The sequence below is a fragment of the Amblyraja radiata genome, chromosome 30 (genome assembly GCF_010909765.2).
Source record: "Amblyraja radiata isolate CabotCenter1 chromosome 30, sAmbRad1.1.pri, whole genome shotgun sequence".
Classification (NCBI taxonomy): Eukaryota; Metazoa; Chordata; class Chondrichthyes; order Rajiformes; family Rajidae; genus Amblyraja; species Amblyraja radiata.
In genome coordinates, this window is record NC_045985.1 from 10,683,000 (window position 1) to 10,708,969 (window position 25,970).

General features: G+C 46.2%; 1 protein-coding gene across 1 annotated transcript in view; it reads right to left on the minus strand.

Moving 5' to 3' along the window:
* LOC116989957 overlaps positions 1 to 25,970 on the minus strand; it is a 551,502-nt gene that overhangs the window by 346,151 nt on the left and 179,381 nt on the right. Inside the window, exons 5-6 of the mRNA XM_033047512.1 lie at positions 18,658 to 18,680; positions 12,610 to 12,742 (exon numbers count right to left, since the gene is read on the minus strand). Coding sequence (XP_032903403.1) covers positions 12,610 to 12,742; positions 18,658 to 18,680 — 156 coding nt within the window. The remainder of the gene's footprint in view (positions 1 to 12,609; positions 12,743 to 18,657; positions 18,681 to 25,970) is intronic.

The following is a 25,970-nucleotide window of genomic DNA, read 5'->3' on the forward strand; positions in this document are numbered from 1 at the left end:
TATTGAAAGAATGAATAGGCGACGTTTCGTGTCGAGACCCTTCTTCAGACTTCCAATGCATTTAGACAGTTTGTCTAAAAGCTTCTGAAATGTCGTGAGGGTAATGTTATAACCCATCAATCCTCTACCCCCAATACAATTCCCTGCTGCCTGTTCCTTTTCACGTGCCCATTAATTCCTATTCATCCGTCCACCACCCACTTTCCCAGGGATTATAACAGTCACCGATTGACCATTGAACCAGCGTGTATTGGGGACGTGGAAGGAATCCGACGCGGTCACGGGGAGAAGGCGTGAACCACACGGGCAGCATCCGAGGTCAGGATCGAACCCGCTCACCAGAACTAGGAGACAGCAGCACTACTTGTGTCACTGCGCTGCCCTATTATTACACGCGTCACAGGGATCAAATCTACACAAGATCAGGAAATCGAAACTTAAAAGCCTCACCAGAACTCCAGAAATCTTCTGTTTCTGTTGCTGCTCCATTCGCTGGATCTCTGATTCCTTTTTTGTGAGAGACTGGATGGAAGTTTTCACCTGATCCTGGGATTGTGATTGAAAATCAGAGAATAAAAGTGTTAGATTATAAAGGTGGAATTAAACAATGATGCGATCAAAATCGGTCATTTACCTTGTAAATTTCAACAGCTTCTTTAACCGGCATGAAGCGGTGATCTCTGTGTTCCCGCGCATCTCGACAAATCACACAGATCAGCTTCTTGTCAGTTTCACAAAACAGCTTCAGTTCTTCATGATGTTCCTCGCACTGAAGTTTATTTTCCTTCTCCGTCCGATTCAGGCTCAGTGTTCGAGCTTTCTCAGACAGTCTCGCCAAGGCCCGACTAACCCTGAGGGTGCGGTCTGTAAATTCCCCTCTACATTCCGGGCAGGAGTTTTTCCCCTCCCTGTCCCAACTCAGTGTGATGCAGGAGCGGCAGAAGTAGTGCCCGCACTCCAGTGACACCGGATCGGTGAAGAAATCCAGGCAGATGGGACAAACTATCTCCTCGGTTAAACCCTCGACCTGCTCTTTCGAAGCCATTTGATTTTAACCATCCACTTCCTGGTTTAAAACGCATTCCCATTCGCTGAAACTGCTGACACTGCGCACGCAGCCGTCTCGGGGAATGAATGTAATTCGGCTGCAAGTGTTCAGTGAAGATGCAGAAACATGGAACTGCAGATGCTGCTTCACAACAAAAAGGCACAAAGTGCTGGATTAACTCAGCGGGTCAAGTAGCACCTCTGGACAACATGGACAGGTGATGTTTCGGGTCTGGACCCTTCTTCAGACTGATTGTAGGGGCGGTGGGTGGGAGATGGAAGAACGATGGATGGAAGGGGGCAGGACAAAGCCTGGCTGGTAATAGGTTGACACAGTTGAGGGGGAGAGGGGGGAGTTGATCGGCAGACGGTTGGACAAAGTCCAGAGATGAAAGACCGAAAGTGTGTGACAAAATGATCGAGGACTTGCGAATTGTGTCCTGATCTTCAAACACTCTTCTCCTCAGACGGCCAAAGGTTGTGCAGGTGCACTGAAGGCGCTGGTGAATTTCACTATCAATGTCTGCCTTCCTCTGGGAAGAGGAGCGCCGGCCACAGGACCCGAGGGTCACCATCGTTACGACCATTTTAAAGGAAGGAGACAAATCCACCCGCGGAAACTATGGAGGGTTCTTCTCCCGCTCTCTACCGCAGGGAGGGGTCAGTTACACATTAAACTGTCCTGAATATAGATGAAAGCGGAGAGTAGCGCTTGGGACAATATAAGGCAGGATAAAGAGCTGCAGAGTATATTCACGAAGTTGGTGCCAGGATTTGAGGGCCAGAGCGAAAGGGAGAGTTTGGGCAGGGAAGGATTTATTAATTGGAGCGCCGGAGGCTGAAGTGCATGGGATCAAGAGGTGAATGGATAGGGTGAATGCACAGTCTTTTACCCGGAGTAGTGGAGTCGAGAACTAGAGGACACAGGGTTGTGGTGAGAGATGCAAGATTTAATCGGAACCTGAGGAACAATATTTTCACACAGAAGGTCGTGGGGAAATGGAACAAGCTGCCAGAGGAGGTCAGTGAGGCTGGACAACAACATGTGGGTGGGATTTAAGACCAGGGGGAGCCCGGAGCTGTGGAACAATCACTGAAAGGGGCGGGGCCCGGCTGAGGGGAGGCGGAGCTCAGCCCCGTCAATCACAGCCCTGACCAGAAAGCCGATGTCATTTGTAATCAGCTTCGGGTAAATTTCATTCCCTTAAACTAAATACATCCGTGTTTCCTATCGTGAATTGTTCATTATATTAGGCTGCACAATAACATCACTTCTGCAGCAAACACTGTAATGAAGAAGGATCCGAAACGTCACCCATTCCTTCTCTCCAGAGATGCTGCCTGTCCCGCTGAGTTATTCCAGCATTGTGTGTTTCTGTCTGTCTTCGGTTTAAACCAGCATCTGCAGTTCCTTTCTACACACTATAATTCTATTTAACAGTCTCATGGTCAAACTGGAATTCACTCAACGACTCAATTATACTCTATTGTCACATGTACCTAGGCGCGGTGAAATGCTTTGTTTTTGCATGCAATCCGGTAAAATACAGACCTCACCTGGGCGGTACAGAGAGAGTGGCCACGTTTCTGGCGCCGACTAGTTTGCGAGAAGTTCATGGAACTGTCTATATTTCCCCGCAGCGGTGAACCAGGCCCCGCCGCACCAGGCAGCAGGCGCCCCCGCGCCGGGTCCCCCTTCGTTCTCGGCTGCCCCCCGCCGGGTTGCTCTCGGCTTGGAATGATTCAGGGCTATTTTCCCAGCGTGGAAAAGTCAATGACGGAACGACATATATTTTAACACAGTAGGGGGATCTTTCAATGAGATGTGCGGGGCATGTTTTATCACACAGGGTGGTGGGTGCCTGGAACGCGCTGCTGGAGTGGCGGTCGAGGCACATACGGTGGAGGCATTGCAGTCTGATGTGGGCTGAAGGAACTGTTCTGGTTCTATGTGGCCGTCAACAAAACCGACAGGTTCATTAGAGCTCCTATACTCAGCTCCTTACCTACAACCATTAGATTCTTGAACCGACCTGCACTGCCCGCGTTTGGCCCATATCCCTCTAACCTGTCCTATCCAAGTACCTGTCTAAATGCTTCTAAAACGTTGCAATAGAACCGGCCTCAACTACCTCCTCCTGGGAAAAACTGCAGAGTAGATTTACGAAGATGGTGCCAGGATTTGAGGGCCAGAGCGAAAGGGAGAGGTTGAGCAGGGAAGGATTTATTAAATTAATCTATTGAACATTGGAAAATGATCACCAATGCGTCCGCTATTTCTAGAGCCACCTCCCTGAGGACCTTGGGATGCAGACCATCAAGCCCAGGGGATTTATCATCCTTTCAGTCCCATTACTATTTCTCGCCTAATGAAAATGTCTTTCCGTTCCTCTACCCCCTTAGACCCTCTGTCCTCCAGTACATCTGGGAGATTGTGTCTTCCTTAGTGAAGACAGATCCGAAGTACCTATTCAACTCTTCTGCCATTTCTTTGTTGCCCGTAATAATTTCACCCGTGTCTGCCTTCAAGGGACCCACATTTGACTTTGCTACTCTTTTTCCCTTAACATATCTAAAGACGCTTTTACTGTCCTTCTTTATATTCCGGGCCAGCTTCCCTTCGTACTTCATCTTTTCAGCCTGTATTGCCCGTTTTGTTTCCTTCTGATGTCCTAAGAAAGTTTCCCAATCCTCTGCCTTTCGGCTACTCTTTACTGTGTTATACATATTTTAGTTTCATTCTATCCCTAACTTCTCTTGTCAGCCACGGTTGCCTCCTACTCCCCTTAGAATCTTTCTTCCTTTTTGGACTGAAATGATCCTGCATCTTCCGGATTATGCCCAGAAATTCCTGCCATTGCTGTTCCACCGTCATTCCTGCTAGGATCCCTTTCCAGTCTACCTTGGCCAGCTCCCATCTCATGCCTTCATAGTCCCCTTCTTATACTTCTTCTCCTTCTTCTCTTTATTTTTATACTGCCCTTGACTTCCCTTGTCAGTCCATTGCTCCCCTTCGAATCTCTCTTCCCCTTTGGAACAGAGCTTTTACGGCATATATTGGTGGACAAATTATTTCATACTCCGCGGGACTTAAAAAAAACGACTAAAAATGAAATATGTACATTGGCTGATGAGATTAAAGAAATTGATAAAAAATATTCAATAGCTCCAAGTCTAGAGCTCTATAAGAATAGAGTTGAACTTCAACTGAGACATGAGTTGTTATTAGTATCACCGATTGAGAATCAGCTACTTAAAACCAAAAGTCAATTTTATAAACATGGCGATAAATCTGGCAAATTACTCGCCAATCAGTCGAAAGCTGTGTCAGGCAAACGTCAGATTATTAAAGTGAGTAAACGGGATTGTACATTGACTGTAGACCATGATGAAATTAATAAATATTTCCAGGAATTTTATACCTCCCTATACCAATCAGAATTTCCTGCTGATTCCAATATAATGCATGAGTTTTTTTAACATAGAAACATAGAAATTAGGTGCAGGAGTAGGCCATTCGGCCCTTCGAGCCTGCACCGTCATTCAATATGATCATGGCTGATCATCCAACTCAGTATCCTGTACCTGCCTTCTCTCCATACCCCCTGACCCCCTTAGCCACAGGGGCCACATCTAACTCCCTCTTAAATATAGCCAATGAACTGGCCTCAACTACCATCTGTAGCAGAGAATTCCAGAGATTCACCACTTCCTGTGTGAAAAATGTTTTTCTCATCTCGGTCCTAAACGATTACCCTCTTTTCCTTAAACTGTGACCCCTTGTTCTGGACTTCCCCAACATCGGGAACAATCTTCCTGCATCTAGCCTGTCCAACCCCTTAAGAATTTGTTCAAGAAGGAACTGCAGATGCTGAAAAATCGAAGGTACACAAAACAGCTGGAGAAACTCACCGGGTGCAGCAGCATATATGGAGCGAAGGAAATAGGCAACGTTTCGGGCCGAAACACTTCTAGAATTTTGTAAGTTTCTATAAGATCCCTCATCAATCTTCTAAATTTTAGCGAGTGAGACTATTCCCTAGATCCTTTCATTGACTCTCTCCCTATTTGGATCCACAGCCCCGGAAGACCATCCCAGCTGAGAAGGATGTGGTGAAGAGGCTTCTGCTGTTTCTGCTCTCCATTGTTGCTCTGCAGGTCTACCTCACGCCAGTGGCCCACCTGGATGAGCGATTGCCGGTCCCTGAGAGACAGGAGTTAGGACTGAAGTGCGAGAGCTTCCTCCACCCTTGGGCACCCTGGATGGGCTATTCCATCACCAGCGCTTTGTGTAGCTCACCGCAACAAGTCCAGGTGAATATTACCTGCCCGACCGTCCACCCTTCCCACAGGTGTACCTGAAGGCCCAGTCCTGCAAGTGATCAACAGCAGGAAGAGTTGACTGTCATCTTCAGAACCTACTGCCCTCCTCCCATCACAAAGCAATCTTCACAGAGGGAACGTCTCATGGAACTGACGGAATGGCTTTTGGTTTTGTTTCATTAATTGTCACGTGTACCGAGGTGCCGGGAAAAACTATTATGTTGCGTGCTATCCAGTCGGCGGAAAGACAATACAAGATTACAATCGAGCCGTTTACAGATACATGATAAGGGAATCGTGTTTAGTGCAAAGTAAAGCCAGCAAAGTCCGATCGAGGACAGTCCAAGGGTCACCAATGAGGTAGATAGTTGTTCAGGACAGCACCACATCCTGGTTGTGGTAGGATGATTCAGTTGCCTGATAACAGCTGGGAAGAAACTATCCCTGAATCTGAAGGTGTGCGTTTTCACACCTAGATCTTTAGCTAGATGGGAGAGGGGAGAAGAGGGAGTGACCAGGGTGCGACACATCCTTGATTATACTGCTGGCCTTGCCGAGGCACCGTGAGACTTTTGATAATTAAAGGGCCAGTCCCACTTGGGCGTCATTTGTGTGTCATTTACGCGACATCATTTATGCGTCAGGAAGCCCGACGCGCGCAAAGCGCATGGTGAGACGTGGTGGCGTAGGCAGTGACGTGTGGTAGCGTGCGGCGCACCAGGATTTTGGGATTCTCAACATCCTCGCACGCCACCTGCGTGATGCAGAAATGATGCCCAGGTGGGACAGGCCCAAAAGGGGTTGGATCCAGCTTCATATCCCAAATAACTGCCTGTTACTTTGGATTTATCGCACTTGGATTTTCCTGAGGTGTGTGTCACATCATAGGGGGAGTGGGTTTCTTAAACCCAAAGGCACCACTGTTATCCAAACTGCTTTAAAATAAAAGCATTCAGCTGGACTTAAGAACAATGTTCGATGTTATTAAAAAAAACTTCACACAATGAAGATATTTGAGTACATAAATCAGGAGAAACTCCGCGGGTCAGACAGCTTCTCTGGAGAAAAGGAATAGGTGACGTTTTGGGTCGAGACCCTTCTTCACACTGAGAGTCAGGGGAATAGAGGGAGTACAGAGAAGGTTCACCAGACTAATTCCTGGGATGGCAGGACTTTCATATGAAGAAAGACTGGATAGACTCGGCTTGTACTCGCTAGAATTCAGAAGATTGAGGGGGGATCTTATAGAAACTTACAAAATTCTTAAGGGGTTGGACAGGCTAGATGCAGGAAGATTGTTCCCGATGTTGGGGCGGTCCAGAACTATGGATCACAGTTTACGGATAAGAGGGAAGTATTTTAGGACCGAGATGAGAAGATCATTTTTTACACAGAGAGTGGTGAATCTGTGGACTTCTCTGCCACAGAAGGTAGTTGAGGCCAGTTCATTAGCTATATTTAAGAGAGAGTTAGATGTGGCCCTTGTGGCTAAAGGGATCAGGGGGTATGGAGAAAAGGCAGGGATGGGATACTGAGTTGGATGATCAGCCATGATCATATCGAATGGCGGTGCAGGCTCGAAGGGCCGAATGGCCTACTTCTGCACCTATTTTCTATGTTTCTATGAAAGGGAAACAAGAGATATAGATGGTGATAGAGGGAGATATAAAACAAATGAATGAAAGATATTCAAAAAAATAACAATGATAAAGGGAACAGGCCGTGGTTAGAAAAAGGCTAGATGCTGGAAAAATGTTCCCGATGTTGGGGGAGTCCAGTGACAGGTGTCACAGTGCGAGAATAAGCGGTAGGCCATTTAGAACTGAGATGAGGAAAAACCTTTTCACCCAGAGAGTTGTGAATCTGTGGAATTCTCTGCCACAGAAGGCAGTGGAGGCCAATTCACTGGATATATTCAAGAGGGAGTTAAATATAGCTCTTACGGCTAGGAAAAAACTGCAGATGCTGGTTTAAATAGAAGGTAGATACTACATGCTGGAGTAACTCATTGGTACAGGCAGCATCTCTGAAGAGAAGGAATGCCTTCTCTCCAGAGGTGCTGCCTGTCCCGCTGAGTTACTCCAGCATGTTGTGTCTACCTAGCTCTTCGGGCTAATGGAATCAAGGGATATGGGAAGAAAGCAGAAACGGGGTTTTAGATGATCAGCCATGATCATATTGAATGGCGGTGCTGGCTCAAAGGGCCTAATCGCCTACCCCTGCACCTATTTTCTATGTTCTTGGTTCTTGGTTTCTTGGTCCTCCAAAATATTCCAAATGGAATTTAAACTGGAGGTGGTGAAGGGAGGGCTTAAGCCAGAAAGGGTTATTGGGAAGAAATGTCCATGTTAGCTGCGGGCTGGATGCGAATGAGTTACAGACAATGAGACTCAACAAGACGGCTTTGAAGCTGGTAGAAGTACTTATGTGGGGAAGGGACAGAGAGAGAGAGGATGCAGGGGTTACGGTGCTAGAGGAATCAATATTCATACCGCTGGGTTGTAAACTGGGTTTTTTTACTGTAATTTTAAAATGAATGACATTTTACTGCCATCTAGTGTATTCATTCGCCATTGTTGTAAGGGATTGATAATGAAAATTCCTGCTACTATATTTGAAATTTCATAATTGCGTAAAAAATGTGTAGCGTATTTAAATAATTTTGGTGTAATGCTTTTATTCACATTTGTTGTGCCATGGCTGGCCCTGGTTTTATAATTTGGTTTAGAGATACAGCGCGGAAACAGGCCATTCGGTCCACTGAGCCCGTACCGACCAGTGATCCCCGCACATCAACACTATCCTACACACACTATGGTCAATTTACATTTATACCAAGCCAATTAACCTACAGAACTGTACATCTCTGGAGTGTTGGAGGAAACCGAAGCTGTCGGAGAAAACCCATGTAGGGATGTACAAACCTCGCACAGACAAGCACCCGTAGTCAGGATTGAACCCGGGTCTCTGGCGCCGTAAGGCAGTAGATTTAACGCCCGTTTAGTTAGTTTAATTTACTGTCACTTGTACCGAGGTACAGCGAAAATCCTTTGTTGCGTGCTAACCAGTCAGCAGAAAGACAACACATGATTACAATTGATCCATTTACAGTGTTTAGATACATGATGAGGAAATAACGTTTAGTGCAAGGTATAGCCAGCAAAGTTTGATCAAGGGTCATCAAAGAGGTAGATAGTAGTTCAGCACTGCTCTCTGGTTGTGGTAGGATGATTCAGTTGCCTGATAACAGCTGGGAAGAAACTGTCCCTGAATCTGGTGGTGTACGTGTTCACTCTTTTCGCACTACGCCACAATGCCACCCTAAAGATGCTTTAATAGATATTTTATTTTTGCTCCAGTAAAATTATTATTATTATTTTTATTTTATTTTTTTTTAGAAGTAAAGTACATTACATTAATAGAAGCCAAATATAACTTATTACATTTCTTGTACCACTTCATTTTTTAAGCTTTCAAAAGAGAAAAAAGTAAAGAAAGTGAGAAAGAGTCGTGATTGTGTGAAAAAGTGATCAAGAAAAAAGACCCATTACGCGAAGAGTTAGAGAAAAAAGTTAAGAAATAGGCCGTAGAAAAGAAAAAAGAGAAAAAGAAACAAAAGCTTTATTAAGAAGGCAGAGCAGAAAGGGATATACCAACTTCGTATGTTTCATCCCCCCTTACCAGGCCTGAAACCATTTCTTTTCAGAGTACTCTAGCACCTTATACTTGTAGTAAGTCTATAAATGCAGACCACGTCTTTTGGAAGTGGTCTGATTTGCCTGCAAGAAGGAATCTCATATCTTCCAGGTGTAATGTTTCGAACATATTTGAAATCCACATATTCATTGTTGGTATTGGGGCGTTTTTACAGAATTTAAGTATGTTTTTTCCCGGTTATTAACCCGTAATTAACTAGATTCTTTTGAATGGAGGGCTGCCCTCCATTGTTCCAAAAATAATCAATTCTGCTTTTGGTATCAATTTTTATTTAAATAATCTTGTGAAGTTTTCAAAAATTTCAGTCCAAAATTTTTGAATTTTTGTACAAAAAACAAATGAGTGCGTACAGTTTTGGTCTCCTAATCTGAGGAAAGACATTCTTGCCATAGAGGGAGTACAGAGAAGGTTCACCAGACTGATTCCTGGGATGGCAGGACTTTCATATGAAGAAAGACTGGATAGAATCGGCTTGTACACGCAGAAATTTAGAAGATTGAGGGGGGATCTTATAGAAACTTTCAAAATTCTTAAGGGGTTGGACAGGCTAGATGCAGGAAGATTGTTCCCGATGTTGGGGAAGTCCAGGACTAGGGGTCACAGTTTAAGGATAAGAGTGAAGTCTTTTAGGACCGAGATGAGAAAATCATTTTTTGTGAATCTGTGGATTTCTCTGCCACAGAAGGTAGTTGAGGCCACAGTTCATTGGTTATATTTAAGAGGGAGTTAGATGTGGCCCTTGTGGCTAAAGGGATCAGGGGGTATGGAGAGAAGGCAGGGATGGGATACTGAGTTGGATGATCAGCCATGATCATATTGAATGGCGATGCAGGCTTGAAGGGCCAAATGGCCTACTCCTGCACCTATTTTTCTATAGTAGCTCCAGCAAAATTATGGGGTGAAATGATTCTGGGAATAGTTTGCATGATACGGTGTTGTGCAATGTGTTGGAGAATTGAGTAACGGACGAGGTGACGCCAGGTGGCAGCCTGTTTGAACTTCCTCATTCGGGAGGAAGTGGATGTACTTGTGGATACAAAGTGCTGGAGTAACTCAACGCTTTGGGTATCATTCTTGGGGGAAACCAGCTGAGTTACTCACTTTGCACTTTGTGAAATTGCTCGCAATTTGTTTAATTTGACGACACAGAGTGGAAACGAGCCCCTCGGTCCACCAAGTCTACGCCGACCAACAATCTCCGCACACTAACACCATCCTACACGCACTTCGCGTAACTCAATTCAATCTCCCTCATATATACCAATTTCTAAAACATCTCTATCCATCTATCCGCTATAAATATTATGTCGGATCTTATTTGTAACTACATTTTAGTTTATATCTATATCAAAAGTAAGATCTTGACCACTTCCGATGTTATTCTGCCCTTCTATCTCCACCTATCCCCAAACTCGACTTTACGCCGCTGTTGAATTCCGCACCAACACCGCTTGTGTCGCGTTGTTACTCGGGGGGAGTTTAGGACCGGGGGAGCCCGGAGCTCAGGACCTGCCACCCACCCGCGGCTGCTGCTGAACCCGCGGGAAGGGAGATTGTTTCAAGCTTTGTATTTTCACAAAAGTAATTTCTGTTCCGTTGCCGGACGCGGTTACCGCGTTAAAATGAACGGATCGACAAACCGACAGCTCTGATTTCAGTTGCAGTTCATTTCACTCTTCCCACATTTACATTTTTTTCACACACCCGGAGCAGAACCGGAGCAGATTCTCAGCCAGTTTTCATCCCAAGTCTCGAAGAAAGGATAAAGTTTCTCCGTGAATTTATTCCCAGTGAAGGTGTGGAGATGGGACTTGGTGTCCGCGTCGTAAAATGAAACTGTCCCGGACTCGTAACTGAGATAAACTCCCACCCTCCCGGGGATGGGACGGGCGGGGAGAGGGGATGGAGGGGAGGTGAATGCATCAAACTCGTCACCCACCCGCCTGATGCTCCAGACTCCAGTCTCCGGGGTCAGTGTGACCTGTCTCTTCCTCTCCACAGACTCTGCGGCGACTCCCAGCCTCCAGCGCCGACTCCCCGCCACCTCCACCTCCCAGTCGAGTGTGGAGAGTGAGGAGGATTGCGAGATTGCGGTGGGGATGGAGAAATGAAGCCGGCTATTCAGATATGGAGGCAGATCGGAGCAAGAGGATATTGAAGTGAGTGGTAGTTTGAGGTTGTTAAAGAGGAGGTAGAGGTGTGGGGTGGAGTCACCATGATCATAGTGAATGGGAGGGGGAGACATGAGGGGCCAGATGACCTGCCTCTGTTGCTTTGAGTGGAGGGTGAGAGAGAGGGAGCGGTGGCTTGGACCATGGAAGGAAGCAGAGGTTGAATGATCAGGTGTTGGACAGAATGGGTGGAGACTTGTGGTTGTAGGGTCGCTGAAAGAGGGGATTCACGGGTGGATTTGATGGATGTGTACAACTAAGAACACACTGATCTCATTGTGAACCAATATATGAACTTCACTGAGGGACTTGACAAAATTGCGCATGTAAGGCTTGTCCAGAAAGTGAAGGCAGGTGGGATCCAAGGCGAGCTGGTGAAATGGATCCAAAATTGCATTGGTGGTTGGAGGTAGAAGGTAGCGGTAGAAGGATGATTTTTCTGCCTGGAGATCTGTGACTGGTGGAGTGCAGCAGAGATCGGTGCTGCAACCTTTGCTGTTTATGTTACATGTTCATGGCTTGGATGCGAATGCATGAGGTGTGATTAGTAAGTCTGTGAAGGACGCAAAAATTGTGGAATGCAGTCATGAGAACATGGACCTCACTGCACTGGAGGGACTGAAGCCAACAGCAGAGATAAATTTAAATGCAAGCGGGATAAACACATTAGGGCTCCTGGAATTTGGGTTATTGTTACCGGGTGTGGAGAGTAGATGGGAGGGATGATGAGTGGAATAGAAATCTTGACTGGATAGGATGGGCCAAATGGCCTGTCTATGATGTTATTCTATGGTGAAACAAAGTGGCCAAACAAACAGAGCAAATTCCCCCAAGGTGACCACCCACTGCTGATGGGAACCGGATATAGATGATCAATCTGATGTGTGCGCCACGTTCTAGATTTCAATGTTAATCCACACAATGTGGTCATGGCTGATCTAGCCCAGGACTGAACTCCTCCTCTTAGCCCCATTCTCATCGATTACAATTCCCCGATTTTTTTTAAATGTATCTTCCTCTGGTTTAAAATATGTCCAACATGTAAAACCTCTCAGAGTCTCTTGGTTGGAGAATCCCAGATATTCACTGCCCTCTGTCCATTCGTGGTCCTTGGGATCAGATATAGGATCACCTGTCGTTGTTCTAAACTCCACATAATACAAACACCTCTGTACATTCCAGCCAGACATTCCTGAGATCCCATAGATTCAGCGGGAGGCCAATTAGTTTCTGAACAACAACAGCTGGAACAGAGGGAACATTTACTCAGTTCTGAATTACTGGTAAATGCAGCATTTATTTCAGAAATGTCGCCCACCATTTTGTGACTGCGCACTTTCACTTTTCAAAACTGTAGTGCAGGGTAGGACCTGAGGTTATCAGATATTTTTTTGAATGCCGTGTTGAACGAAGCAGGGCAATGAAACTTTTCAATCGGCAAGGCTTCATCTACCACCGACAGTCGTTTGGCTTCATCACGAACCCTGCTAATATTGAACAGCTGGTTATAAACTGAGCATTAGAAATGTTTTCCGAATTACTGGTAAATGCAGCATTTATTTCTGAAATGTCACCCACCATTTTGTGACTGTGCACTTTCACTTCACCAAACTGTAGTGTAACCCCTCACCTTCAGAAACACCACACTGTCTTTTTGATCCATCTGTTGCTGCAACTTTAAGAGTTCCTCCTGAATAGATTTTAAATTCTCTTGAATCTTTCCAAGATTTGTCTCCATTGTATTTAGAAACTTCTTCTCTTCCTCCCGGATATCTGCCAGTGTGCGCTGCTCTTTCTCAGTGAGAATCTGGTGCAGTTCAGCATACTGGGATGTGATCTTGGACTGAAGGTCGTGTGACTGTTCCTGTGAAATAAAAGGTGAAGATCAATATATAATGTCACTGGTTGTGTTTCCTCACGACTTTGACCGTAACATTTGTCCTGGACATATTTTATTTGCTTTGCCAATTCAATTCCGTGCTGTAATTGTTATATTGTTATATGGTTAATTCTTTGTCTAAATGCTTCTGAAATGTCGTGACGGTAATGTTATAACCCATCAATCCTCTACCCCTAATACAATTCTCTGCTGCCTATTCTTTTTCACGTGCCCATTAATTCCCATTTATCCGTCCACCACCCATTTTCCCAGGGATTATAACAGAATAGAATTCAATTGCTTCTTCTATCAGCATTAAGCTGTGAGACCTGTGCTGCTGCCCAGTTGCACAAATCAAACAGATCATTTTCTTGTCAGTTTTACAAAACAGCTTCAGTTCTTCCTGATGTTTCTCGCACTGAAGTTTACTTTTCTTCGCTTTGAGATTCATGCTCAGTGTTCGAGCTTTCTCAGACAGTCTAACCAAGGCCCGATTCACCCCGAGGGTGCGGTTTGCAGATTCCTCTCTACATTCCGGGCAGGAGTTTCTCCCCTCCCTGTCCCAACTCTGTGTGATGCAGGAGCGGCAGAAGTTGTGTCCGCAGTCCAGCGCCACCGGATCGGTGAAGAAATCTTTGCAGATGGGACAAACAACCTCCTCGGTCCAACTCCCGGCCGGGCGATTCGCAGCCATTTTATTAACTCCCGCACTTTCTTTGCTTTCTGGTTCAAAATGTTTTCACTCCACGTGTAGTTGCAGAACCCCTGCAGTACCGCGAGTGTCCACTGCGCTCGCTGCCGTCCCGGGCAGTGAATGTAACTTGTTTAAGAAGGAACTGCAGATGCTGGAAAATCGAAGGTGGACAAAAATGCTGGAGAAACTCAGCGGGTGCAGCAGCATCTATGCAGCGAAGGAAATAGGCAACGTTTCAGGCCGAAACCCTTCTTCAGACTGATGGGGGGCGGGGAGAAGAAAGGAAAAAGGAGGAGGAGGAGATAGGAAAGGGAGGAGACAGCAAGGGTTAACAATATTGTGAGAATTCAATGTTTATACCTCCAGGATGCAGACTCCCCAAGCGGAATATGAGGTGCTGTTCCTCCAATTTCCGATGTTGCTCACTCTGCCCATGGAGGATGCCCAGGACACAGCAAAGATCTTATAGGATCTTTGGGACACAGGGCCGCTATAGGATCTTTGGGACACAGGGCCGCTATAGGGAGGTTTCACGGCAATCGGGTCACGACCCATGACCCGTACTGTTGCTACACTACTCCAAATGGATTACACGCGATGAACTGCAGGTAGGCGCTTACCATTGTTTCCAGCGTAGCGGCCCGTTAAAACCCGCTGAAATTGTCAAGTTTTGCGCTATAAATAGCGAAGAGTGAGGAGGATTGCGAGATTGCGGTGGGGATGGAGGAACGAAGCCGGCTATTCAGATATGGAGGCAGATCGGAGGAAGAAGATATTGAGGTGAGTGGTAATTGGAGATTGTTAAAGATAAGGTAGAGGTGTGGAGTGGAGCCACCATGATCATAATGAATGGGGGACGACATGAGGGGCCAGATGACCTGCCCCTGTTTCTTTCAATGGAGGGTGAGAGAGAGGGAGGGGTGGCTTGGACCATGGAAGGAAGCAGAGGTTGAATGATCGGGTGTCAGACAGAATGGGTGGAGACTTGTGGTGTAGGGTCGCTGAAAGAGAGGGGATTCACAGGTGGATTTGATGGGTGTGTACAACCAAGAACACACTGATCTCATTGTGAACCAATATATGAACTTCACTGAGGAACTTGACAATTTGCCACATATAAGGATGGTCCAGAAAGTGAAGGCAGGTGGGATCCAAGTTGAGCTGGTGAAATTGATCCATAATTGGCTTGGTGGTTGGGTAGAAGGTAGCGGTAGAAGGATGATTTTTCTGCTTGGAGGTCTGTGACTGGTGGTGTGCAGCAGAGACCAGTGCTGCAACCTTTGCTGTTTATGTTATATGTTCATGGCTTGGATGTGAATGCATGAGGTGTGATTAGTAAGTCTGTGGAGGACTCAAAAATTGTGGATAGCGGGGAAGGTTGTCAAAATCTGCAGCAGGATTTCGGGTAGATTATCAAAATTGTATTCGCATGCAGGGATATCAGATCAAGAGAGAGCAGGTTTATCTTCAGGGCAAGGAATTTTAAAGTGGTTCTGAGTTGGAAGTTTTCTTTACACTGAGAGTGGGTGATATCTGGAACATGCTACAGAGGAGGTGGTGGAGTGAGATATAATCACTTTCTTTGAGGCACTATATGTGAGGTGCAGAAGAATAGCGATGTAATGTTGAAAAATCAATTAGTACAGCTGGGGAAAAGGTGGACATGTACGCGATGGGCCAAAGGGCCTGATTCTGTAATGTACAACCATGGCTCTCAGCTCCAGGAGCACTGAATGACTGGGTCTCCACAGCCACCGCTGCAGGGAATTCCAAATGTATCCCAGTCTCTGCGTGCAGTAATGTCTCCTTATCTCTGTCCTACATGGTGCAGCTCACATTCTGAGAGGGTGCCCATTCTCCAGACCCCCCAGACAGTGGAAACATCCTCCCTGCAACCAGTCCACTGAGCTCTGTAAGAACTTTGTGTTTCACTGAGATCTCCTCCAATACTCCCGAACTCTCGAGTACACAGTACATGCAGATGGAACTAAAATTGGTGACATTGTGGAGAGTTAAGAAGGTTATCTGAGAGTAAATGGGATCCCTGTGAACTGGGCCAATGGGCTCAGGAACAGCAGGTGGGATTTATTCATGTGGAGGTGAGGTGATGCACTTTGCTGAAACAAACCAGGGCAGGACATACACAGTAAACGGGGAACTTTATAGAACTGAGAGATCGCGGGCTGCAGGTACAAAGTGCCATGGAAGATGCAACGGGGACAGGCAGGGTGGTGAGGAATGTGTTTGTCACTCATGCTTTCATAGGTCAGGATATTAATTACAGCATTTGATACAATAAGGTTGTTAGCAAATTAGAGAGGGTGCAAAAGGATTTACAATCATTTCATCGGGCGCTTTTATAGACGTGTATAAGATTTATATAATGTGCACAGATCAGGTGAATAGCCACAGTATTTTGCCCAAGGCAGGAGAGTCTAAACCTCTGACTCTATGATGCTTCCCAGCTGATGAGTTTAGAGGTAGATCAAATCTCCAATTTCCCTTCAGTCCACAATAGAATTCATCTTTGCATCTAGGTATTGCTTAAAGATGTATAGGAATGAACTGCAGATGCTGGTTTAAACTCAAGATAGACTCAAAGAGCTGGAGGAACTCAACGGGACAGGCAGCATCTCTGGAGAGAAGGACTGGGTAACGTTTCGATTCGAGACCCTTCTTCAGACTGGTTATGGATAAGGGAAACAAGAGATTGTTTCCGATGTTGGGGAAGTCCAGAACAAGGGGTCACAGTTTAAGGATAAGGGGGAAATCTTTTAGGACCGAGAAGAGGAAAACATTTTTCACACAGAGAGTGGTGAATCTCTGGAATTCTCTGCCAAAGAAGGTAGCTGAGGCCAGTTCGTTGGCTATATTTAAGAGGGAGTTAGATGTGGCCCTTGTGGCTAAAGGTATCAGGGGATATGGAGAGAAGGCAGGTACAGGATAGTGAGTTGGATGATCAGCCATGATCATATTGAATGCCGGTGCAGGCTCGAAGGGCCAAATGGCCTACTCCTGCACCTATTGTCTATGTTTCTATGTTTCTATAAAGGTGATGATTTAAAGAGATAAAGAATATTGAATGGAAGATATGTAAAAAATAACGATGATATAGGAGACAGGCCATTGTTAGTTGTTTGTTAGGTGAAAATGAGAAACTAGTGCGACTTGGGTGGGGGAGGGATAGAGAGAGAGAGGGAATGCCCGGGCTACCTGAAGTTAGAGAAATCAACATTTCATACCACTGGGCTGTAAGCTGCCCAAGCCAAATATGAAATGCTGTTCCTCCAATTTGCGTTTAACCTCACTCTGACAATGGAGGAGAGCTAGGACAGAAAGGTCTGTGTGGGAACGGGAAGGAGAATTAAAGTGTTCAGCAACCTAGAGATCAGGTAGGTTCAGGCAGACTGAGCAAAGGTGTTCAGCGAAACGATCGCCCAGTCTGCGTTTGGTCTCATCAATGTATAAGAATCCACATCTTGAACAATGGATACAGTAGATGAGGTTGGAGGAGGTGCAAGTGAACCTCTGCCTAACCTGAAAGGACTGTTGGGGTTCCTGGACAGGGTCGAGGGAGGAGGTATAGGGACCGGTGTTGCATCTTCTGCGGTTGAAGGGGAAAGACAGCTGGGGAGGGGGTGGTTTAGGTGGGAAGGGATGAGTTAAGCAAGGAGTTGTGGAGGGAACGGTCTCTGTGGAAGGTAGAAAGGGGTGGAGATGGGAAGATGTGGCTAGTGGTGGGATCCCATTGGAGGTGGCGGATATTTTGGAGGATTATGTGTTGTATGCGGCGGCTGATCAGATAAAAGGTAAGGACAAGGGGGACTCTGTCTATGTTGTGACTAGGGGGAGGGGGAGCAAGGGCAGAGCTGCGGGGTACCGAGGAGACACGATTGTGGGCCTCATCTATGATGGGATAGGAGAACCCCCATTTGTAATAGACGTCTATCGATAGTCTATTTCCTGTGATGGAGACTGTGAGATCAAGAAAGTGGAGGGAGCTGTCGGTGAGGGTCCAAGTAAATTTGAATGCAGGATGGAAATTGGTGGTGAAGTTGATGAAGTCCATGAGTTCTGCATGGGTGCAGGAGGTAGCACCGATGTAGTCATCAGTGTAATAGAGATAGAGTTTGGGGATAGGGCCTTGGAGGATTCGAAGGAGAAGTTAATAAGAGTGAGAACCAGCTCCGCTGGGCGGAGTAGTGTTAGTAGAGGGAAATTGGATGGTTCTGCGGTCGAGGAAGAAACGGAGGGCTTTAAGTCCTTCCTGGTGGGAGATGGAAGTGTAGAGTGACTGAACGACCATTGTAAAGATGATGGGGTGGGTCTCTGAATGTGGAAGTCATTAAAGTGACGAATGGCATGGGAGGTATCTCGGACATAGGTCCGTACAGATCGGACCGGGGGGAATAGGATGGAGTCGAGGTACGTGGAAATCATTTCAGTGGGACAGGAGGAGGCAGAAACAATGGGTCTGCCAGGGCAGTTGTGTTTATGGATTTTGGGGAGAATGTAAAACCGGGCTGTGCGAGGCTGGGAAATGATAAGGTGTCAGGTGTACGGCTTAAAGGTGTCAGAAACAAGAATAATGGAAAAGGTATAAGCTTTACCTCGCTTGAAGTCATCAGGTATTTCTTTGAGCGTCGTGTTGAACGAAGCAGGGCAATGAAACTTTTCAATCGGTAAGACTTTATCCACCACTGACAGTGGTTTGGCTTTATTACGAACCCTGGAAATATTTAACAGCTGGTTATAAACTGAGCATTAGAAAAGATTTGAGCAATTCCACCAAAACTTACAATGTTTCCATCAAGACAATGTCCTACCTTTGCTTGCGACCAGCTTTCTCCTGAAAGAAATAAAACACAAATCTCAATTGATTGAGATGGACCGTCCTCATCCCGACAGCGGGAATTTCACCTAATTTCTACAACCCTCTGATAATTCCCATTTCCCAACTCTTATCACCACTGTCATGCAGACAGAAAGCGGATATTGTCGCAGAGATGTAGAACGATGGGGGAAAGCACAAGGAACGTTCATGAGAATGACGTCATAACTGAGAGGATGGAACTTAATGAAAAGACTGGGCAGGTCGTGGGATTTCATCTGGAGAAGATGTCAGGAATGATGAATGGGAATTTAAGTTTATCGGTAGATTTAAATGGGTGGGGATGAAATAATATCTCAAATCAAAGGTGAGACTAACAATCGAAGCTGAAATGTAACGTGGTCTTCAATAAATATCAAAAGGAATGCAGTCATGAGAACATGGACCTCACTTGCATTGGAGGGACTGAAACCAACAGCAGAGATAAATTTAAGTGCAAACGGGATAAGCACATTAGGGCTCCTGGAATTTGGGGTATTGTTACCGGGTGTGGAGAGTAGATGGGAGGGATGATGAGTGGAACAGAAAACTTGACTGGATAGGATGGGCCGAATGGCCTGTCTGATGTAGAATGGGATGTCATTCTATGGTGAAACAAGATGGACAACAAACAGAGCAAATTCCCCCAAGGTGACCACCCACTGCTGATGGGAACCGGATATAGATGATCAATCTGATGTGTGCGCCACGTTCTAGATTTCAATGTTAATCCCCACAATGTGGTCATGGCTGATCTAGCCCAGGACTCAACTCCTCCTCTATGCCTCATTTCCATCGATTACAATTCACCGATATTTTTTAAATGTATCCTCCTCTGGTTTAAAATGTGTCTAACATGTAAAACCACTCAGAGTCTCTTGGTTGGAGAATCCCAGATATTCACTGCCCTCTGTCCATTCGTGGTCCTTGGGATCAGATATAGGATCACGTGTCATTGTTCTAAACTCCACATAATACAAACACCTCTCTACATTCCGGCCAGATAGTCCTGAGATCCCAAAGATTCAGCGGGAGGCCAATTAGTTTCTGAACAACAACAGCTGGAACAGACGGAACATTTACTCAGTTCTGAATTACTGGTAAATGCAGCATTTATTTCTGAAATGTCACCCACCATTTGGTGACTGTGCACTTTCACTTCACCAAACTGTAGTGTAGCCCCTCACCTTCAGAAACACCACACTGTCTTTTTGATCCATCTGTTGCTGCAACTTTAAGAGTTCCTCCTGAATAGATTTTAAATTCTCTTGAATGTTTCCAAGATATGTCTCCATTGTATTTAGAAACTTATTTTCCTCCCGGATATCTGCCAGTGTGCGCTGCTCTTTCTCGGTGAGAATCTGGTGCAGTTCAGCAAACTGGGATGTGATCTTGGACTGAAGGTTGTGTGATTGTTCCTGTGAAATAAAAGGTGAAGATCAATATATAATGTCACTGATTGTGTTTCCTCACGACTTTAACGGTGACATTTGGCCTGTGCATTTTTCATTTGCTTTGGCAATTCAATAGTTTGTGTAATGTAGACAAAAATGCTGGAGGAACTCAGCGGGTGAGGCAGCATCTATTGAGAGAAGGAATAGGCGACGTTTCGGGTCGAGACCCTTCTTCAGACTTCAGAAATATTTAGACAGTTTGTCGAAAAGCTTCTGAAATGTCGTGAAGGTAATGTTATAACCCATCAATCCTCTACCCCAATACAATTCCCTGCTGCCTGTTCCTTTTCATGTGCCCATTAATTCCCATTTATACGTCCACCACCCACTTTCCCAGGGATTATAACAGTCACCGATTGACCATTGAACCAGCGTGTGTTGGGGACGTGGAAGGAATCCGACGCGGTCACAGGGAGAAGGCGTGAACCACACGGGCACCGCCCGAGGTCAGGATCGAACCCGCTTACCAGAACTAGGAGACAGCAGCACTACTTGTGTCACTGCGCTGCCCTATTATTACACGCATCACAGGGATCAAATATACACAAGATCAGGAAATCGAAACTGGAAAGCCTCACCAGAACTCCAGAAATCTTCTGTTTCTGTTGCTGCTCCATTTGCTGGATGCCTGATTGCTTTTTTGTAAGAGACTGGATGGAAGATTTCGTCTGATCCTGGGAATGTGATTGAAAATCAGAGAATAAAAGCATTACATTATAAAGTTGGAATTAAACAATGATGCGATCAAAATCGGTTTGCATTTACCTTGTAGGTTTCAACAGCTTCTTTAACCGGCATGAAGCGGTGATCTCTGTGTTCCCGCGCATCTCGACAAATCACGCAGATCAGCTTCTTGTCAGTTTCACAAAACAGCTTCAGTTCTTCCTGATGTTCCTCGCACTGAAGTTTACTTTCCTTCTCTGTCCGATTCAGGCTCAGTGTTCGAGCTTTCTCAGACAGTCTCACCAAGGCCCGACTCACCCTGAGGGTGCGGCCTGCAATCTCACCCAGCACAGCAAAATCATTGTCCCAGGAACAAGTATTGTTAATCTTTGTTCAATTCCTCTGTGTCAAGTCTGTATATTTATCGGTACACAGGAGCATAGGAACACAAGTAAACAGGAGCTGGATTAGGATCCGCTCCTCAGGCTTGCCCCTCCATTCAATGTAATCATGGCTGATCTAAGCTGGCACCAATTCCTCTTCTGTGCGAGTTCCCCATAATCTTAAATATTGGATCTATCAAATATTTATTTGTAGCCAAGTTGCACATATCCAATAACTCAGCCTTTCACCACCACCTTGGGAACAACATTCCAGATATTCACTGCCCTCCGAGAGATGCAACTTCTACACACCGCATGAGAGGCCGCTCTGGAAGGTTGGATCTCATGGAATCCGGGGTGAACTAGCCGATGGAATACAACATTTACCTGAAGGTCGCAGACAGAGGCTGTTGGTAGAGGGTTGTTTTTCAGACTGGAGACAGAGTCCACTGTTGTTCCTTATTTATATACACGATTGGGTGTGTATGCAGGTTGCACGGTTAGTCAGTTTGCAGATGGAACTAAAATTGGTGACATTGTGGAGAGTGAAGAAGGATATCTGAGAGTAAATAGGATCCCTGTGAACTGGGTCAATGGGCTCAGGAACGGCAGGTGGGATTTATTCATGTGAAGGTGAGGTGATGCACTTTGCTGAGACAAACCAGGGCAGGACATACACAGTAAACGGGGAACGTTATAGAACTGAGAGATCGCGGGCTGCAGGTATACAGTGCCATGGAAGATGCAACAGTGACAGGCAGGGTGGTGAAGATTGTGTTTATCACTCATGCTTTCATATCTGTGTGACATTATAGACATGTATAAGATACCCACTTATGGTATTTTTGCAATCTAATACTTGAAGACATCCATTTCAGCTGAGAGGGGAAACACGAAAGGGCTCTTGAAGAGCATCTTTCTCGAGCAGTAGGTAGCTCCAATATGGAACAAACTGCCAGAGGAAGTGGTCGAGGAGGTACAATTACGATATTTAAGAGACACTTGGGCAGGTAGGTGGACAGGAAAGACAGAAGGATATGGGCCAGACGCAGGCATGTGGGTGTAGCTTGGTTGGGCTACTTGGTCGGCATGGGCAAGTACAGTCAAAGGGCCTGTTTCTGTGCTGCATCCCTCTCTGACTCTGATGTTTCCCAGCATAGATGAATTTGTCTGAGAACAATATTTCAATTTCCCTTCAATCCATTCATCACACCAACTTTTGCATCAAAGTATTACATAAAGATATCAAACAACAATGGAAAGGGATTAAGATTTATCTTGCTTGATGACATCAATTGTTTCTTTTAATATGTTGAGCATAAAGGGGTTATCAAATCTTTCGATCGACAAGGCTCCATCTACGACCGACAGTGGTTTGGCTTCATCATGAACCCTGCAAATATTTAATGACTTGTTATAAATCGAGCATCATTATGTTTTTGAGCTGTTCTACAAAAACATACAGTGTATCAGTCCGGAGCATGTCCTACCTCATCTTGTGACAAGCTTCCTCCTGCAAGAAATAAAACACAAATCACAATTAACTGAAATGAACTTTTCTCGTCACAACTTTGGGAATTTCACATAGACAGGTGATCCTATATCTGATCCCAAGGACCACGAGCATTTAAATTCCATACAAGCCTCTGATAATTCCCCTTTCCCAACTCTCATTGACAAGATCACAGCAACTCTTTCCCATGGAGTTTGCAGGCAGTGCTGAGCTCCCATAGATTATGAGGGAAGCCATTTAGTTTGGAACAACAGCAGCACATTGCTGGGACAGAGGGAAGATTGACCCAGTTCTGAATCACTGGTAAATGTGGCATTTATTTCACAAATGTCACCCACCATTGTGTGAATGTGCACTTTCACGTCACCAAAACTGTAGTGTAACCCCTCACCTTCAAAAATGACACGTTGTCTTTTAGATCCAGTAGTTCCTGTAACCTTTTGACTTCGTTCTCAATGGAATTTAAATTCTCGTGATCCTTGGGATCAGATATAGGATCACCTGTCATTGTTCTAAACTCCACATAATATAAACCCCTCTCCACATTCCGGCCAGACAGTCTTGAGATCCCATAGATTATACGGGAGGACAATTAGTTTGGGAACAACAACAGCTGGAACAGATGAAACTTTTACCTAGTTCTGAATTACTGATTAATGCAGCATTTATTTCTGAAATGTCACCCACCATTTTGTGAATGTGCACTTTCACTTCACCAAACTAGTGTAACCCCTCACCTTCAGAAACACCACACTGTCTTTTTGATCCATCTGTTGCTGCAACTTTAAGAGTTCCTCCTGAATGGAATTTAAATTCTCTTGAATCTTTCCAAGATTTGTCTCCATTGTATTTAGAATCTTCTTCTCTTCCACCCGGATATCTGCCAGTGTGCGCTGCTCTTTCTCAGTGAGAATTTGGTGCAGTTCAGCATACTGGGATGTGATCTTGGACTGAAGGTTGTGTGACTGTTCCTGTAAAATAAAAGGTGAAGATCAATATATAATGTCACTGGTTGTGGTTCATCACGACTTTAACGGTGACATTTGGCCTTTACCTGTTTTATTTGCTTTGGCAATTCAATAGTTTGTCTAAGGTAGACAAAAATGCTGGAGGAATGTACAACAGGGAGAAGGCATGAACCACACGGGCAGCACCCGAGGTCAGGATCGAACCCGCTCACCAGAACTAGGAGACAGCAGCACTACTTGTGTCACTGCACTGCCCTATTATTACACGCATCACAGGGATCAAATCTACACAAGATCAGGAAATCGGAACTGGAAAGCCTCACCAGAACTCCAGAAATCTTCTGTTTCTGTTGCTGCTCCATTCGCTGGATCCCTGATTTCTTTTTTGTGAGAGACTGGATGGAAGCTTTCGTCTGATCCTGGGATTGTGATTGAAAATCAGAGAATAAAAGTGTTAGATTATAAAAATGGAATTAAACAATGATGCGATCAAAACCGCTTTGCATTTACCTTGTAGGTTTCAACGGCTTCTTTAACCGGCATGAAGCTGTGATCTCTGTGTTCCCGCCCAGCTGCACAAATCACACAGATCAGCTTCTTGTCAGTTTGACAAAACAGCTTCAGTTCTTCCTGATGTTCCTCGCACTGAAGTTTACTTTCCTTCTCTGTCCGATTCAGGCTCAGTGTTCGAGCTTTCTCAGACAGTCTCGCCAAGGCCCGATTCACCCTGAGGGTGCGGTTTGTAAACTGCTCTCTACATTCCGGGCAGGAGTTTCTCCCCTCCCTGTCCCAACTCTGTGTGATGCAGGAGCGGCAGAAGTTGTGTCCGCACTCCAGTATAACCGGATCGGTGAAGAAATCCAGGCAGATGGGACAAACTGCCTCCTCGGTTAAACTCTCGAAACTGTCTTTCGAAGCCATTTTAACCTCCACTTCTTGGTTCAAAACGCATTCCCATTCGCTGAAACTGCTGACGCCCTGCAGCAATTGATTGGAGCGCCGGAGGCTGAAGTGCATGGGATCAAGAGGTGAATGGATTGGGTAGTTTCCCACTGCGCGCGCTGCCGTCTCATGGAATGAATGTTATTTGGCTGCAAGTGTTGAGTGTTCAGTGTCCTGGCCGCTCCCAACTAATCTCACATGAGGGAGAGGTCAGTTAAACATTAAACTGCATCTGCCCACTCACCCAACCTGTCCTAGTCACCCTTCATCCTCGTAGCATCCTCCTCACAGTTCGCACTGCCACCCAGCTTGGTGTCATCTCCCCCCTTTCTCACCTCCTATCTCTCTCTCTCCCCTTCCCCCATTGACACATCGCCTCCAGCCCTGACTCGTCCGCCCCTCGCCATTCTCCCCGCTTCTCCCGCTTCTCCCGCCCCTCTGCCCGCCCATCTACCCGTCACTCTCCCCGCCAATCTCTCCGCTTCTCCCTCCCCTCTCCCCGTCACTGCTTCTCCCTCCCTCTCCTCGTCCTTCTCTCCGCTTCTCCCGCCCCTCTCCCCGTCACTCTCCCCGCCACTCTCCCCGCCTCGTCCCGTCACTCTCCCCGCTTCTCCCGCCCCTCTCCCCGCCTCCCTCGCCACTGCTTCTCCCTCCCTCTCCCCGCTTCTCCCGCCCCTCTCCCCGCTTCTATCCCACTAGGGACAATTTGTACATTCACCAAGCCAATTATCGTATAAACCTGCAAGTCTTTGGAATGTGGGAGGAAACAGAAGATCCCGGAGAAAACCCACGCAGGTCAGGAGGAGAACGTGCAAACTCCGTACAGAAAGCGCCCGTAGTCGGCATCGAACCCGCGACTCCGGCGATGCATTCGCTGTAAGGTAGCAACTCTACCGCTGCGCCACCGTGACCGATTTGTGGAATTCTCTGCCTCAGATGGCAGGGGAGGCCGATTCACTGGATGCGTTCAACAGAGAGTTAGATAGAGCTCTTCGTGCTGGTGGAATCAAGGGATATGGGGAGAAGGCAGTAACAGGGAACTGATTGTGGATGATCAGCCATGATCACATTGAATGGCGGTCCTGGCTCGAAGGGCCGAATGGCCTCCTCCTGCACTTGTTGTCTATTTATCGACGTATCCCATCTTGTCCCCTCCCCTAAACCTCTCCACTTCTCCCTCCCCTCCTTTCTCACCTCTCTTGCCCCCCGCCCCTCCTCCCCTCTCCGCTTCCCCACCCCCTCCCTTCCCACCCCTCAGCCATCCCCCCTCCCCTTCCCCATCCCCTCCGTCCCCTTTCCCTTCTCCTCCCCCCCTCACGGCGCTCCCATTGTCCCGCCCTCCGCAC